The sequence below is a fragment of the Mandrillus leucophaeus genome, unplaced genomic scaffold (genome assembly GCF_000951045.1).
Source record: "Mandrillus leucophaeus isolate KB7577 unplaced genomic scaffold, Mleu.le_1.0 Scaffold73, whole genome shotgun sequence".
NCBI classification, from domain to species: domain Eukaryota; kingdom Metazoa; phylum Chordata; class Mammalia; order Primates; family Cercopithecidae; genus Mandrillus; species Mandrillus leucophaeus.
This window is the reverse complement of record NW_012107919.1, coordinates 2,053,496-2,070,658: the sequence shown is the minus strand read 5'-3', so window position 1 is coordinate 2,070,658 and position 17,163 is coordinate 2,053,496. Positions and strand designations below refer to the sequence as shown.

General features: G+C 40.3%; 2 protein-coding genes across 3 annotated transcripts in view; both read left to right on the top strand.

Annotated features, from left to right (window-relative positions):
* The window catches only part of CAPRIN1 (cell cycle associated protein 1), a 53,094-nt gene extending 46,451 nt beyond the window's left edge, over positions 1–6,643 (top strand). For both annotated transcript variants that reach the window (XM_011965545.1, XM_011965546.1), the window contains exons 15-18: positions 1,193–1,387; positions 1,922–2,022; positions 2,416–2,479; positions 4,016–6,643. In XM_011965545.1, the coding sequence (XP_011820935.1) occupies positions 1,193–1,387; positions 1,922–2,022; positions 2,416–2,479; positions 4,016–4,080 (425 nt within the window). In that variant the 3' untranslated portion in view covers positions 4,081–6,643. The remainder of the gene's footprint in view (positions 1–1,192; positions 1,388–1,921; positions 2,023–2,415; positions 2,480–4,015) is intronic.
* A 3,488-nt stretch (positions 6,644–10,131) lies between these two features.
* NAT10 (N-acetyltransferase 10 (GCN5-related)) overlaps positions 10,132–17,163 on the top strand; it is a 41,898-nt gene continuing 34,866 nt past the window's right edge. The window contains exons 1-4 of the mRNA XM_011965612.1: positions 10,132–10,351; positions 12,762–12,884; positions 13,290–13,381; positions 16,598–16,769. Coding sequence (XP_011821002.1) covers positions 12,777–12,884; positions 13,290–13,381; positions 16,598–16,769 — 372 coding nt within the window. The 5' untranslated portion in view covers positions 10,132–10,351; positions 12,762–12,776. The remainder of the gene's footprint in view (positions 10,352–12,761; positions 12,885–13,289; positions 13,382–16,597; positions 16,770–17,163) is intronic.

Sequence of the window (17,163 nt, the reverse complement as noted above, 5' to 3'; positions counted from 1 at the left end):
CATGGATACAAATGAACCATTTTACATGGCAAATGTTATGTGTATTTGTCATTCACTTATAATTTTAAATTTTGGGAATATAATAAAAGGCAATCTGTATAAAAAGATGACACTGATGTAGTTGGTTTATTAAGTAATTCAGGAGGAGCCATGGCTCTCTCTTTTCCTTAGGTATTCCCTAGTGCTTTCATCTAAAATAGGATTCTAACAACTATTAATGTATTTGGAGTTTCTTAAGGATGTAAAAATAGGTCAAGTAAAGATTTTTAAGAGTCATACAGCTGCTTTTCTCTCTGCCCCAAAAGAGGAGATTTGGGTTGGCCAGCACCTTTGACCCTTGTTGTTAGTGTGTGGGCTTTCCTTTGTTCTGTTGCCTTTCTCACCTCCCAGAGGTGCTTTTAGCACCCTATTTTTTTCTCCTCTTTGAATTATATACATTGTTCAGTAGTAGTTAATTTTTGAAAATTTCTAGATTCTAGAACTCTCTCCATTGTGGATGGAGCTTGTATATATGTTAGTGTGTATGTTCTAGAACCTTAGCTTCAAGTGGGTTGAGTGCCAATGTGAGTACCATGTGATTGTTTTCTAAATTGGCTGCACTTGCCATTTTAAATACTTTGAAATGGAATTTGGCATTAAGGGCTATAAATTGAAGGCCTCTGCTGATTAAACTATGTAATTGATGACATATTCTACCATATAGCTCCTTAAATATGAGAGAGTGGTTTTGTATGTTTTACTGAGTACCAAAGGATATTTAAAATAAGAAAATTTCTACCACTAAGGAGCTTTATAATGAAAATAAGTAATTACATGGTACAAAATATGGTAATGTACTAAGAGTAAATCTTTTGAGTTATTTTGGGTCTCTTGTGCTAAAAAGTAGATGCCTGTCAGAAGATGTTAATATAGCCTTTCAAATAATTTGTTTGGAAGGATCAATCATGCACCCTGCTTTCAAAGGTTTGGAATTGTGGTTGGAGAATTTTACCCCCATTAGCTTAGTCTAAGGGTAGGAGAAAGGTAAGAGACTTTATTCATGTTTAGTTTTCCTTATCATTGTATGCACATTTATTTAAGGATTAAACTTCAAGGAGACTGTGTAAGACACTTAAACTAGAAAGTGCATGGGAGAACAAACGGTAATGAGCTGTGTATATATATACCCTTTTCTTTCTTTTTTAAATTACAGTGGTTGGCACTTACCATGGTTCCCCGGACCAGTCCCATCAAGTGACTGGTAACCACCAGCAGCCTCCTCAGCAGAACACTGGATTTCCACGTAGCAATCAGCCCTATTACAATAGTCGTGGTGTGTCTCGTGGAGGCTCCCGTGGTGCTAGAGGCTTGATGAATGGATACCGGGGCCCTGCCAATGGATTCAGAGGTAAAACAAAAATTTAAAAAGGAAGTTCTAGGACCTTTTACTAGTTCAAATTAGTTTTTGATTTGTAAAATATTATCACACAGTTTTTTGAAAGGATGTATCTGTATTAACCTCTTATGTACAATTTAAACTAAATGTATATATTTTGATACAATTGGTATAATTTGTGTATTTGGTATAATTTGTTATTTAAATAACAAATCATGGAATTTTTGTTCATTTGGTTATGTCAAATTAATGTCTACCACTGTCTCCTGGAGGATAAGTATTTTCCACATTACCAAAACTTATGGGGATTGTTTATTATGTTTGTATAGATGTGTGTTTACATGCATAGATGGGTTAAAAGTTTATCTTCTGAGGGGCCGTTAGTACTTATAGAAATTTATAAACCGGTTGGATCAAGATAGGAAATTGGAAATTAATTTGATTAGCCTGGCTTACAATTTTCTAGTTCTTCCCATCTTCATTAATAAAAGTAAAAATTCCTTGTGAAGATAAGAAAATTATTTCTTTTCTTGTCCTAAATTTTAGGAGGATATGATGGTTACCGCCCTTCATTCTCTAACACTCCAAACAGTGGTTATACACAGTCTCAGTTCAGTGCTCCCCGGGATTACTCTGGCTATCAACGGGTAGGTAAAGCAGTTCTAAAGTGTAAACCTGAACTAAGTATACCAATGAAAGTGACTTAGTGTAGTTGCTTAATGAACCTAAGTAACTAATTTGGCATTAACTTTGTGGTGTCCAAGACACTTTGTTGAAACAAAAGCTTTTAGCACTCATAACATAAGTACTCCTTTAGTAAAGCCTGTTAAAGACAGTGATTTCCAAGAGCAGAGAAATATATTTCACTGAATGTTCTTGAGAATAGAAGTACAACAATTACAGAATAAGGTGTAGCCATGATACACTGAAGTGTCTAAAAGATTAAGGAAGAATTCTGTATTAAGTGTTAGACTGAAAGAATAGATGGGTAAGCATTTTTTAAAAAGTACCTTTTCAATACTAACTAGCTTGTCTTTTAGGATGGATATCAGCAGAATTTCAAGCGAGGCTCTGGGCAGAGTGGACCACGGGGAGCCCCACGAGGTAATATTTTGTGGTGGTGATCCTAGCTCCTAAGTGGAGCTTCTGTTCTGGCCTTGGAAGAGCTGTTCATAGTCTGCATGTTAGGAATACATTTATCCTTTCCAGACTTGTTGCTAGGGATTAAATGAAATGCTCTGTTTCTAAAACTTAATCTTGGACCCAAATTTTAATTTTTGAATGACTTTCCCTGTTACTATATAAACTGTCTTGAAAACTAGAACATATTCTCTTCCTCAGAAAAAGTGTTTTTCCAGCTGAAAATTATTTTTCAGGTCCTAAAACCTGCTAAATGTTTTTAGGAAGTACTTACTGAAACATTTTTGTAAGACATTTTTGGAATGAGATTGAACATTTATATAAATTTATTATTCCTCTTTCATTTTTTGGAAACATGCCTATTATATTTTAAGGCCAGACACCCTTTAATGGCCGGATAAGCCATAGTTAACATTTAGAGAACCATTTAGAAGTAATAGAACTAATGGAATTTGCAATGCCTTTTGGACCTCTATTAGTATATAAATATCAAGTTATTTCTGACTTTTAAACAAAACCCCCAAATTCCTAACTTATTGAACTAAAAAAAAATTACAGGTTTGGAGAGTTTTTTGTTTTTCTTTTACTATGGGAAAACTACTTCCCATTCTGTCAGGAAGTTAACCTATTTAACAATTAGAGCTAGCATTTCATGTAGTCTGAAATTCTAAATGGTTCTCTGATTTGAGGGAGGTTAAACATCAAATAGGTTTCCTCTATTGGCCATAACATGTATAAAATGTGTGTTAAGGAGGAATTACAAAGTACTTTGATTTGAATGCTAGTAGAAACTGGCCAGGAAAAAGGTACATTTTTCTAAAAATTAATGGATCACTTGGGAATTACTGACTTGACTAGAAATATCAAAGGATATTTGCATGTGAATGTGGGTTATGTTCTTCTTTCCCACTTTGTAGCATATTCGATGAAAGTTGAGTTCAAACTGATAGCTAAAAATCTGTTTTAACAGCATGCGAAAAGTTATTTTATCTGTTAAAAGTCATTATACAATTTTGAATGTTATGTAGTTTCTTTTTAACAGTTTAGGTAATAAGGTCTGTTTTCATTCTGGTGCTTTTATTAATTTTGATAGTATGATGTTACTTACTACTGAAATGTAAGCTAGAGTGTACACTAGAATGTAAGCTCCATGAGAGCAGGTACCTTGTCTGTCTTCTCTGCTGTATCTATTCCCAACGCTTGATGACGGTGCCTGGCACATAGTAGGCACTCAATAAATACTTGTTGAATGAATGAATGAATGAGTACTGGTGGAATACTCCATTAGCTCTACTCTTCTTTTAGCTAAGAGAACATGAGCAAATTTGCGCATGACAACTTCCAGGACAGGGGAAACTTGAACACTGAAGAATTGACCTCTTAAGCCTAATAATGTGGTGACAGGATGCCCACATGCTTCTTGACTTCAGATGAAAATCTGCTTGAAGGCAAAACAAATAATATTTGAAAGAAAAATCAAATGCCATTTTTGTCTTCTAGGTCGTGGAGGGCCCCCAAGACCCAACAGAGGGATGCCGCAAATGAACACTCAGCAAGTGAATTAATCTGATTCACAGGATTATGTTTAATCGCCAAAAACACACTGGCCAGTGTACCATAATATGTTACCAGAAGAGTTATTATCTATTTGTTCTCCCTTTCAGGAAACTTATTGTAAAGGGACTGTTTTCATCCCATAAAGACAGGACTACAATTGTCAGCTTTCTATTACCTGGATATGGAAGGAAACTATTTTTACTCTGCATGTTCTGTCCTAAGCGTCATCTTGAGCCTTGCACATGATACTCAGATTCCTCACCCTTGCTTAGGAGTAAAACAATATACTTTACAGGGTGATAATAATCTCCATAGTTATTTGAAGTGGCTTGATAAAGGCAAGATTGACTTTTTCGACATTGGATAAAATCTACAAATCAGCCCTTGAGTTATTCAATGGTAACTGACAAACTAAAATATTTCCCTAGAAAGGAAGATGAAAGGAGTGGAGTGTGGTTTGGCAGAACAACTGCATTTCACAGCTTTTCCAGTCAAATTGGAGCACTGAACGTTCAGATGCATACCAAATTATGCATGGGTCCTAATCACACCTATAAGGCTGGCTACCAGCTTTGACACAGCACTGTTCATCTGGCCAAACAACTGTGGTTAAAAACACATGTAAAATGCTTTTAACAGCTGATACTGTATAAGACAAAGCCAAGATGCAAAATTAGGCTTTGATTGGCACTTTTTGAAAAATATGCAACAAATATGGGATGTAATCTGGATGGCCGCTTCTGTACTTAATGTGAAATATTTAGATACCTTTTTGAACACTTAACAGTTTTTTTGAGACAATGACTTTTGTAAGGATTGGTACTATCATTCCTTATGACATGTACATTGTCTGTCACTAATCCTTGGATTTTGCTGTATTGTCACCTAAATTGGTACAGGTACTGATGAAATCTCTAGTGGATAATCATAACACTCTTGGTCACATGTTTTTCCTTCAGCTTGAAAGCTTTTTTTAAAAAGGAAAAGATACCAAATGCCTGCTGCTACCACCCTTTTCAATTGCTATCTTTTGAAAGGCACCAGTATGTGTTTTAGATTGATTTCCCTGTTTCAGGGAAATCACAGACGGTAGTTTCAGTTCTGATGGTATAAGCAAAACAAATAAAACATGTTTATAAAAGTTGTATCTTGAAACACTGGTGTTCAACAGCTAGCAGCTTATGTGATTCACCCCCATACCACATTAGTGTCACAAATTTTATGGTTATCTCCAGCAACATTTCTCTAGTACTTGCACTTACTATCTTTTGTCTAATTTAACCTTACCTGAATTCTCCTTTTCTCCTGGAGGCATTTATATTCAAAGTGATAATTCCTTCCCTTAGATGCATAGGGAGAGTCTCTAAATTTGATGGAAATGGACACTTGAGTAGTGACTTAGCCTTATGTACTCTGTTGGAATTTGTGCTAGCAGTTTGAGCACTAGTTCTGTGTGCCTATGAACTTAATGCTGCTTATTATCTCATTCTGACTTCATGGAGAATTAAGCCCACCTTTAAGCAAAGGCTACTAAGTTAATGGTGTTTTCTGTGCAGAAATTAAATTTTATTTTCAGCATTTAGCCCAGGAATTTTTCCAGTAGGTGCTCAGCTATTTAAAAACAAAACTATTCTCAAACATTCATCATTAGACAACTGGAGTTTTTGCTGGTTTTGTAACCTACCAAAATGGATAGGCTGTTGAACATTCCACATTCAAAAGTTTTGTAGGGTGGTGGGAAATGGGGGATCTTCAATGTTTATTTTAAAATAAAATAAAATAAGTTCTTGACTTTTCTCATGTGTGGTTGTGGTACATCATATTGGAAGGGTTAACCTGTTACTTTGGCAAATGAGTATTTTTTTGCTAGCACCTCCCCTTGCGTGCTTTAAATGACATCTGCCTGGGATGTACCACAACCATATGTTATCTGTATCTTAGGGGAATGGATAAAATATTTGTGGTTTACTGGGTAATCCCTAGATGATGTATGCTTGCAATCCTATATATAAAACTAAATTTGCTATCTATGTAGAAAATAATTTCATGATATTTACAATCAGGATTGAAGTAAGTTCTTCACACAGTGACCTCTATGAATCAGTTTCAGAGAAGGGATGGGGAAGAAATGCCTTCTAGGTTTTGAACTTCTATGCATTAGTGCAGATGTGAATGTGTAAAGGTGTTCATAGTTTGACTATTCTATGTATGTTTTTTCAAAGAATTGTTTCTTTTTTTAAACTATAATTTTTCTTTTTTTGGTTATTTTACCATCACAGTTTAAATGTGTATCTTTTATGTCTACTCAGACCATATTTTTAAAGGGGTGCCTCATTATGGGGTAGAGAACCTTTCAATAAGTCTCATTAAGATCTGAATCTTGGTTCTAAGTATTCTGTATAATATGTGATTGCTTGTCCTAGCTGCAGAAGGCCTTTTGTTTGGTCAAATGCATATTTTAGCAGAGTTTCAAGGAAACGATTGTCACACGTGTCACTGTAGCCTCTTGGTGTAGCAAGCTAACATATAAAATACTTTTGTATATGCACAATATAAATCATCTCATGTGGATATGAAACTTCTTTTTTAAAACTTAAAAAGGTAGAATGTCATTGATTACCTTGATTAGGGCAGTTTTATTTCCAGATCCTAATAATTCCTAAAAAATACAGAAAAGTTTTTTTCAATCATTGTACCTTGATATTAAATATCCTTTAAATATTTCTAATCAGTTAGCTTCTACAGTTCTTTTGTCTCCTTTTATATGCAACTCTTATGTGGGAAACTTTTCCACTTAAAGGAGACATAGAATGTGTGCTTATTCTCAGAAGGTTGATTAACTGAGGTGATCAGTTAACAGCTAGTTGAGCAGTCAGCTTCCTAAGTGTTTTAGGACATTTGTTCATTATATTTTCAGTAATATAACTAGAGGAAATGGAATGCAGGTAAGTGCCGAATTCAAACCCTTCATTTCATCTTTAAGCTCGGAATCTGCATTCCACTTGAGTTCTTGTTAAGCATTCTAAGTTTTAATTGATTGTAAGTTAGATTTCACAGAATCAGTATTGCCCTTCATCTTGTCCTTTTTATGGAGTTAGTGGGGAGGAAAACCCCTCAGGAAAATGAAAGTAAATTGTTAAGGCTCATACCTTTTTCCATTTTGAATTCTACAAAAGTTCTGGAAAAGACTAGTGAATGTTTAAAATTACATTAGATTAAATTCTATGAAAGCCTGGTTTTCTCACTGGCCTTGAACGAAGTCTGCTTAAGTTGTTAAAAACCATCCAGTAAAAGCTATAAGTGAAGAATTGCTACTGGTATGAGGAGAGGAAAAGGTTTATATAAGAAATCTGATAGCCTCATCTTCTAATAAACTTCTCAGCCTCTACTACTAATATCCTACTTTAACAAGCTGTTCTGAAGCTAATCCAGTTACGTGAGCAGTACGGCTGTTTTGAGTATAGGCAGTGGAAGATCAGCAGTTTGTTGCTGATCATCTAGCAAAGGCATTCGTGTATTGCTCATTTGGAAATACTAACTTTAAGTACTGTGTTTAATAGGCAGACACACTGTATTAAGCCACTGAATTAAGGCTTTATTCAGCAAATTAGGGTATCCTTTGCCCAGCATCATGCCAAGCACTAGGCATTTAGTGGTAACAAAAATCACTGTGGTTTCTGCTTTCATTGAACTGTCTAATCAAAGACACTGATATGACACCAAAGTGTAGCAAATGCCATGTTGGAGCAATGTGGTAGATACTAAAGCCATGACAGAGAGTGTATATCCTAGTTAAAATGATCAGGGGAGACAACTGAAAGGGGTAATTGAGTACATTTGAAGGGTAAGGGGTAGTAGACTAGTCAAAAGAAAGGGGGAGAAGAACATAACTAAACGTCTGATCACCAGTGACTGAAAGTACCAGGATCAAGTGGAAAGAGAAAGGACTAGCAGAGTTACAGGTTAGAGAAACAGGTAAAGACTACTGTGGACAGCGTAATAATTGCATTTCATGTTTTGTCTCTCTAAGAACAGTTGCAAAATGTTTTGTCTCTTAAAAACAGTTGCAAACTATTGAAGGTTTTGAAGCTGTGTGTTGGGCCGGGTGTGGTGGCTCTTGCCTGAAATCCCAGCACTTCGGGAGGCTGAGGCAGGGGGATCGTGAGGTCAGGAGTTTGAGACCAGCCTGGCCAATATGGTGAAATCCCGTCTCTACTAAAAATACTGAAACTAGCCGGGCGTGGTGGCATGCGCCTGTAGTCCCAGCAATTCGGGAGGCTGAGGCAGAAGAATCGCTTGAACCTGGTAGGTTGCAGTGAGCAGAGATGGCGCCACTGCACTCCAGCCTGGGTGACAGAGCGAGACTTCGTCTCAAAAAAAAAAAAAACTGTTGTTTGGGGTGGGGATGGTGGCCCACTTAATAAAGTTGCCATTTAAAAAACATTCAATGCAATGCTGAGAACAACATACGGACCAAGAGATGGTACGGAGGCTTGTTGGAGTGGTCCATGTGAGAAATAATGGATTCCAACTTAAGGTGGAGATGGGGTGGTGGTGGTGAATGGATTCTGTAGATACCCTATCTCACTGGTCACGACTCGGTATCCTTTGCTGATTTCTCCAGGCCTTGGATGTTAGACTCTCAGTATTCCAAGTCAACTCCTTGATTACCCAACACCAGTTGCTCAGAGCAAATGTTTTGGGTGCCATCTTCAATTTACTTTTATACCCTGTATCTAATCCTTAAGTGAGTTCACGTAGTTTAACTTGAATATCCAGTTATCTAATACTTTTAACCACTGCCACGACTACCATCCTAGCACAGGTGACTACAATAGCTTATAATTGTTCTCCCGTTTTCTACCGTTGCCTTCCTGTGGTTTAGTTTTTTGGCTAAGAGCCTTTTAAGAGGGCAAAGCACATTTTCTCATTTCCCTGTCCCCCACAAACTCCAGTGGTTTCTCATGATGACTAGAACTAAATTCTAAATCTGGTCCTTCACTTGCCCACTGCTTTGGCCACAGACTGCTTTGCCAGGACTTCTTCCCCATCTTGGAGCTTTTGTATGTACATCTTTGGCATGGGGGAGCATTTCACTCAGATACTGTCAGGGCTTATTCTTTATAAATTTTAGGTCCTTGTTTCATCCAGTGTCACACCCCTCCCGCCCCCCCCGTCAGAGGCCTTCCGTGTTCGCTTCTAAAATAGTGCCCTTAGTTACTTCACTCACTGGATACTTTTGCTTAATAGCATTTAAAACAACCTAGAATTAACCACGAGGGGCAGTAACATTTTGGTCACTATCCCTTGTGAGCAGAATAGTGCATGGGCATATTGACATTTTGCTGAATGAACTAAAAAATTTCATGATGAATGTTGGATTAAATGGGTGGTGCTGCTGATGACATTAAAATTGGAAGTGTCTATCTGGGGAAGGGGTTTGCATTCAGACATCTGCGGTATCCAGGAGGAAACATCAAGCAGTTGATAATGCTTTTTGAAGTTCAGCGATCTGCCCCAAAGTCAAGAATGCAACACGCTATGTATAGGTTGTCCTTGTAGTCATGTTCTTGGAGTTTACTGGAAGCCCAGGGGGAGTAATTTCATTTGACGACCATATACAGGCCTAATGGGAGCCTGCAAAGTACAGACGCCGCAGTCATGGGTAGATTACAGGATTCCCATCTGTAAGATCAGTACTGTGGGGGTGGAGGGACAAGCGAGACCAATAAAATAGGTCTGTCGGCCGAGTTTCCTCAACTTACGGGGATCGGTTAAATTGAGCACAGATAGCTGGATCCGTCGCGTCTCGCGTACCCAGGCTGACGCTGAAAACCCTGGACCTACGTGGGCAGGCCCTGGGGGTGCGGACATCTATTTTGCCCTTCTCAGCCAAGGTACCTTAGTTCGGATATAAAGAGCGTGAAGAGGCAAACCGCACCCAATACCCCAGCTACCGCGAGCTGTGAGACTAAAATGCGCAACCGCAGTGGACATCTAAACTCCAGCTCCGCCTCCGGTGGCTTACGTCATTACTCAGCGACAGCCTTGAGGAAGGTCCCTTCTCGCTCGCCATCGCTGCGACTGTAATGCGCTTGCGCACGTGCAGTGTACCAGTGCCTGAGAGGGGCGCGTGCCGCGGAGCCAGGCCAAGTCCGAGACCCGGTCACCAGGCATCCGCTAGGGGCAGTTAGCTGTGCCTTCTCTTTCGGAGTTGTTCCGTGCTCCCACGTGCTTCTGCTTCTCCACTGGCTGGGATCCGCCGGGCTCGGGACGCAGGTACCCAACGCGGGAGGGCCGCGTATGGATGCCAAGATCGGTGTCTGTGTTCTTCCTGTCCCGAGAGGGGACCGGCCTCAGGATGAAGGCTCTGCATCCGGACGGATACCTGGCCTACGCCGACTGTCCTCCACCCCTCTTTTGGGGCGCTCCTAGATAACAGAATCACCTCTCCAATACGCAGCCGCTCTGGGCGCGTGCTTCTCGAGCATCCTCGGGGATTGCGTGGCTTGATACTCACCCGCTAAGTGCCTGTAACTGGGGAGTCGGGTTGAATGGGTGGGTGACAACACTTGCTTTCCGTGGAGCTTGCCCGCAGTGCCCGGCGGCAGCTCTAAGCTTTAAACTTAGGTAATCTGATTCCAGATCCTTCCACGTTCTTAAATCCTTCACTGTGCACATTCCTTTATACTTTTTATTCAGCAGTCACATTCAGGACTTGGTTTTGTTTGCCAGTGCACCTAAAGTGGTGCCTGCCACCTAGATGTTATGTGTAGATAGATAAATGAATGAGTGAATGAAAAGTAATCATCTTCAAGGCCTTCCCCATCCAGGCCTTCCATGACAGCTTCAGCCTATAGTAATCTCAGCGCTTTCTTCATCTGACCCCTCACTATAGCTGTTTTTTTTACATCTAATTTTACCTGGTTCTTGTTCCTCATCTCATTCTTTTAAATACCTTCTTCACGAAGAATGCAAGCTTGAAGTCAAGGGCCTTGTGGTACTACTTCTGGGGCTCCCACAGTAGTTAGAGCAAAAGGCAGCCCCCATTAATTAGTTGTTGATTGATTTTTGCGGGATCTTTATGTGGCCGGCAACACAGGGTTTACAAGTTGAGAAGATTGGTGAACTGGGAAGAGCTCAGGTTTTGGAGTCGGGAAGACTTGAGTGTGAATTCTGTCTCTCGTTTTTCTGCCTCGGGGTATTTGAATTCTTTATATTTTCTCCTTTACTTATAAATTGGGGTCCTTGACAGTGATTTAGTGTTTTATAATAAGACATATGCTAAAATCTGTGTTTGGATTGGAAGGTTAGAAGGGACAGTTAAAGTGTGGTAAGCTTCAGTAAATGAACTTGATGTTTGTAATGCAGTAGGTACCGGAATTTCTAAGTAGCATGTCACTTTTACATCGAAGTAGCATGTTACTTTTACAGTGATATTTCTGACGTTTTTATTGTGATGATGCAATATTTTACTGTAGGTAATCACGGAACTTTTTTTTTTTTTTTTTTTTTTTTGAGACGGAGTCTCGCTCTGTCGCCTAGGTTGGAGTGCAATGGCACACGATCTCGGCTCACTGCAACTTCCGCCTCCCGGTTTCAAGTGATTCTCTTGCCTCAGCCTCTCCTGCAGCTCCACCACCACTCCCGGCTAAGTTTTGTGTTTTTGGTAGAGATGGGGTTTCGCCATGTTGGCCAGGTTGGTCTCGAATTTCTGACTTCAGGTGATCCACCCGCCTCGGCCTTCCAAAGTGCTGGGCTTACAGGCGTGAACCACCACACCCCGCGAGAACTTTTGAGGTCTGTCTGTACAAAGGCTTCAGTATAGTTTTCCCTAAAATGAGGAAACATTTGGACACATTACATCATGGAATTATTCATTGATAGTTATTGATTTCCCTGACTTTATTAGTAACACGTGAATTTTTTAAGACTCCACAAAAACAAAAGAACAAAATAAAAGTCCCACCATCTAGAAGTTGCTACTTTATACTTTGATACTTCCTTCCAGTCTTTTTTTTTCCCCTCTGTTATGTGTATGCATTAGAAATGTTATGATACTTTATTCTGTCATGATTCTGTCATAAACGTCTATGTCCATATCCTTAGTTATTAAAAATGCTTGGCTGCGTGTGGTGGCTCACGCCTGTAATCCCAGCACTTTGGGAGGCTGAGGTGGGCGGATTGGGAGGTCAAGAGATCCAGACCATCCTGGCCAGCGTGCGCCTGTAGTCCCAGCTACTCGGGAGGCTGAGGCAGGAGGATTGGTTGAACCCAGGAGGCAGAGGTTGCAGGAAGCCAAGATCATGCCACTGCACTCCAGCCTGGCAACAGAGTGAGACTCCGTCTCAAAAACAAACAAAATGCTTTGGATATTTGGATATACCCTATGTATTTTAGTCATTCTCCTACTTTTTTGAATATACAAGTTTCTGATTTTTAAAAAGTCTTTAATAGAGGTGAATTACAGGCTTCCCAGGCTGAGGGGAGGTTTTCTCACCTCCCAAGCCCAAGGTTTCCTGAGTTTAAAACTAGAGACTGATGTCTTCCCTATGGAGCTCTTAGAGGGTTAAGTAAGACAATATTTATAGATATGCCTAGCACAGTCCCTGGCCCCACAAGAGGCAGCCAGCTAATGTTCCTTAGACAGTCTAGTGCACATGGCCAGTTGTATTTCTTTCTCTTTTAGTAATAATTTTTCACCATGCATCGGAAAAAGGTGGATAACCGAATCCGGATTCTCATTGAGAATGGGGTAGCTGAGCGGCAAAGATCTCTCTTTGTTGTAGTCGGGGATCGAGGAAAAGATCAGGTATGACCTGGTAAATGTTTCCTGAATTACTTTTTCTCTTGTCCAAAAGACTCAGCATGTTCAAGCACTCTGGTGTTTCAGGATATAATGGCATTAAGATCTCTTTGGCTGGTAAGATGCCTAGTGGGAACCTTTATTTCCTGGAAGTGGTGAATTCTCTGTATTTAGATTGATTAGCAGACAAGCTAATACCTTTTGAAGCCTGGGGTGGTGGGTTGACCACAAGGTTAACTGTATGTGACGTGGCTTCTAGTCCAAACCTGATCATTGGTCGCCTTGGGACCTTGGGCACTTCCCTTCCCTGGCCCTCAATTTAGTTTCCACATCTGTCAAATGAGGTCTTAAGCCTGGCAGTCTCTAAAGTCTCTTTTGTGCCTGAAATTCTGTGACTTTTTTGTTTGGCAGGTGGTAATACTTCATCACATGTTATCCAAAGCAACTGTGAAGGCTCGGCCTTCAGTGCTGTGGTGTTATAAGAAAGAGCTGGGGTTTAGCAGGTAAGGTGGGCTCTTCATGTGTTTTATCCAACTTACGATTCCTGCTCATTAGTTAAATGCCAGGAAATGATTCCTTGACATATTTTTTGTGGGTCTTTAGTGGAGGTGCTATCTCTGAGGACAAATGGAGCTGATATCCTTTCTTCATTCCTGAAAATAAGTTTCAAATCATTTTCATGCTTTTTAAGTCACGAATCCAATGCCTTGCCTTCTGCGTATGGTTTTCCTTCCTGCTTTTCTAGGCCGATTAAGCCCATGTCATTGCAAGTTCCTTCAAACTGTCTTTCTTACCTCAAATTTATTCTACCTTTTCACTATATCTTTTTTTCTCCCCTTCTTTCATGGAGGGGGATGTGTCTCATCCCATGTCCAAGGAAAACCCCTTTATGTACCCTGTGTCTCCTCCCTCACCTCTTTCAGGACCTTATTGTCTTTCCTCTACTGGTCACCCCATACCCTTTGGAAACTTTCTCCTTCCTGTAAACATGCTCAGATTTTTCTATTATCAAAAGCTGATTACTTACATACCCAGATTTCTCTCTCAGGTTAGCATTTCCTCCCATTTTTATTGCCATATACCTTAAAACAGAAATCTTTTGCATTTCGTGGCCACTTTTGCAGTCTGGTTTCTGCTTCTATAATTGTGATCAAATTGTGCCATTAGACATCCCCAGCAGATTGATGCCTAATGCGTCAACTTTTCTCTCTCTCTCTCCTCCTTTTCAGAGCTCTGCCTCTTCTTCTACCAGTTCACTGCTGTATTGACAGTAGGCTATTTGAAGCTGTGGTAGTCAAGACTTGTAGTCACAGATAACAAACTTTCAACACAAATACAATTTGGCACAAAGGGATTTCACTGAGGTATATGGGATATTTCCTGGAATCCAAGGGGATAAGATTTCAGCCCTACTCAACGGGTAATCTAGAGCCAGAGTGCTAATGTTCCCAGCTCAGTTTGTCATCTCAGCATATCTGCTCTATGCAGACCAGCTTTCTCACTGCAGACCAGCTTTCTGTTTTCTGTTGTCCCCCTAGTAGAAACAACACTGGAGTTTTCCTTGTTTCAGGCCCAGCCATGTGGAAATCAGACTTTTTCCCAAAATTCTGGTGGAAAGATGCCTATTCCTGGCCAGAGGAGGGAGGGTGGGGTTGGTCATAGTATAATAGGAAGTTGGAAGTTCTACCTACAACTTTGTGTTTGGAGAAGTTTGGGATGGGATGGGGAGTGCTGTTCCTTGGCAGATAACCACCATGGCATCATCTCAGAAATAGTCTCGTTTTTTGGCTTCGGTGTCTTTACTGAGACTACCTTCCGGAGCTCTTCTCTTTCCCTGGATCTTGTCTCCTTACTCTAAACCTAGCTGGCATATGCGATTCTGTCTTTGAGCCTCTTCTAATTTCCAAATGTGCTCATCTCCGATCTGACTCTGAAAGCCTGTCTCCAGCTCTGGCTGCTTTATGCTGTGAGTAACCTCCCTGCTTTTCTTTACTCATGCTGTCTCCTCTGCTTGGAATGCCACTTCCACCTCCCTGATATCACCTACTGAAATCCTCCCGTTTCTCAGGGCCTGCCTCCTCCATGAAACTTTTCCCGAGCCCCCCAGTCATACCTGATGGTTCCTCTACCTTCCTCTGCACTTGTCCTTCTCATATAATGTTTGTCACTGGATGCTCTTGCTTTGGGGTAGAGTCATGTACATACTGTGACTTACATTCATTTTTTTTTCTTTTATCTTTTTTTTTTTTTTTTTTTTTTTTACTTTCAGGTGATAAGCTCATTCAGTTAGGAGCCCTCTCCTATTTATCTTTGTATTTTCATATTTTCAACTGTTTTAGCATGTTTGTCATAGGTACTCAGTATACATTGAGTTGGATGTATTAACAGGCTCTAAAATTATTTTAACTGAAATTAGTTCCAGAGGCTAAACTTGCCCCTGTCCTATGGTCTTAAAGTAAAGGGTTTCTGCCTAAAGAAAACCAGACAATCATAAGAGCCTTATTGTTGAAATGTGAAAAGTGCAGAAAACCCAAAGATGAAAATAAAAAGCATTTCAGTGTCTAGGCATTGTCAGCATCTAGATGTTTATTACTGGTATGTAGTTTTGAACCATAATTGGTATTCTGTTGTATATAGTCTCATATTTTGAGAGGTAGGCATTTTTAATACAGATTGAGAATAAGGCCTGCTGCCTATCCCAGAATTTTAAGTTTTTAGGGCTTCTGGTTTTCAATATTTTTCATTTGGCAAATGTGAGACGGGTGTGGAATTAGGCAATTCAGAGTCTTCTGGGCAGATTTGCCTTTTGAATTTAAACCAGTTGGCTTCACTTCTAAAAATATATTTTTGTACCTCTTATAGCTCTTCCGCCCTACCCCTGCCTTGCTGTGGCGGAGCATTATGTTCAAGCTAATGCCTGCTTGTAAGTCATGGGCTTAAGGCCTGAGCCAGAAGGAACAGTGGAGATAAACTCACCCACTGCCTTGGTTCATAGATGAGGAAGTGGAGGCCCACAGGAGGAAGGGCCTTTGTTTTAGCTATTAAGTTAGACAACTATGGTAAAATTTTGATCAGCTGTAATCCTCCATTCTAGAACATTCTAGTTCTCTCTTTTGGTAAAGGAAAGGTAAATAGCAGCTGGATATGCAGGGTTTTTAAGACCAAAAATAATTCAGGGATTCCTTAGAGATGTCCAGATTCCATTCTGATCCCTGTGTCCTATATCATTATTGTCTTATGTAAGACCTGCCCTCGAAGACATAATCCCACATTCTCGGGAAGGAAGTCCTCTAGGAAGGATGAATAAAGTAATGTGCCATCACCTTGTCTTTCCCAGGATCTCTGGGGAACAGCACAGTGTAGTTGAAGCATTGGCTTATGACTGAGATAATGAGGCCACTCAGGTTTGGTTTCAATCTCTGGCTTTGGCCAAATGTGAGGGTTAGCTACCCTGTTACCCAACTTTTAAAGCAAAGTATTTGCTCGAGGTCACAGAGCAAAATAGCAGTGTTCACACATAGACTTATCACTCTTACTCGAAGCCCTTAAGCACTCTAATGCCTCTCCACTGCCCTCCACCTGAAGTGGGCCTCACACTTTCAAGTTCCCTACTCGCTCTGAAAGTCTAAGTGGGTGATCACTGAGCCTGTCCCCTGGTTCCAACTCTTTAGCCTCTCTGGTTAACTGGCTCTCATGGGACTGGGGGCGTGTGATTGCAGTCACCGGAAGAAAAGAATGCGACAGCTGCAGAAGAAAATAAAGAATGGAACGTTGAACATAAAGCAGGATGACCCCTTCGAACTCTTCATAGCAGCCACAAACATTCGCTACTGCTACTACAATGAGACCCACAAGATCCTGGGCAATACCTTCGGCATGTGTGTGCTGCAGGTGGGTGATTTCCTCTAGCCTCTGATTGAAGGCAGAGTCTTGAGGGTTGCTTGGGCTGCCTGACTTTCCACTGGAAACAAATGTACAGTAAGGAGAGGAGAGTCCCATATTCCCTATCCCCAAGCATTATTAGTGGAAATCCCGGCCACTTTCCAAAGTACACTTGGTCACTTACCCCATATAAAAAGAGAATTTTCTACTTAAATCAGCACTTGTCTAGAGACACCGGAACTGAAGTGATGCATTGTTATAACTGGTTCTAACTAGCTAAAGCTGATAAAGCAAATGCCAGAGACTTTGCGTGCCTCTAGGACCCCAGGTCCTTATTGGCGTTCACCAAAGACTTTCTTGTCCAGTGAGCAATAGGACTTGTTTTCCAACTGGAATACAGACC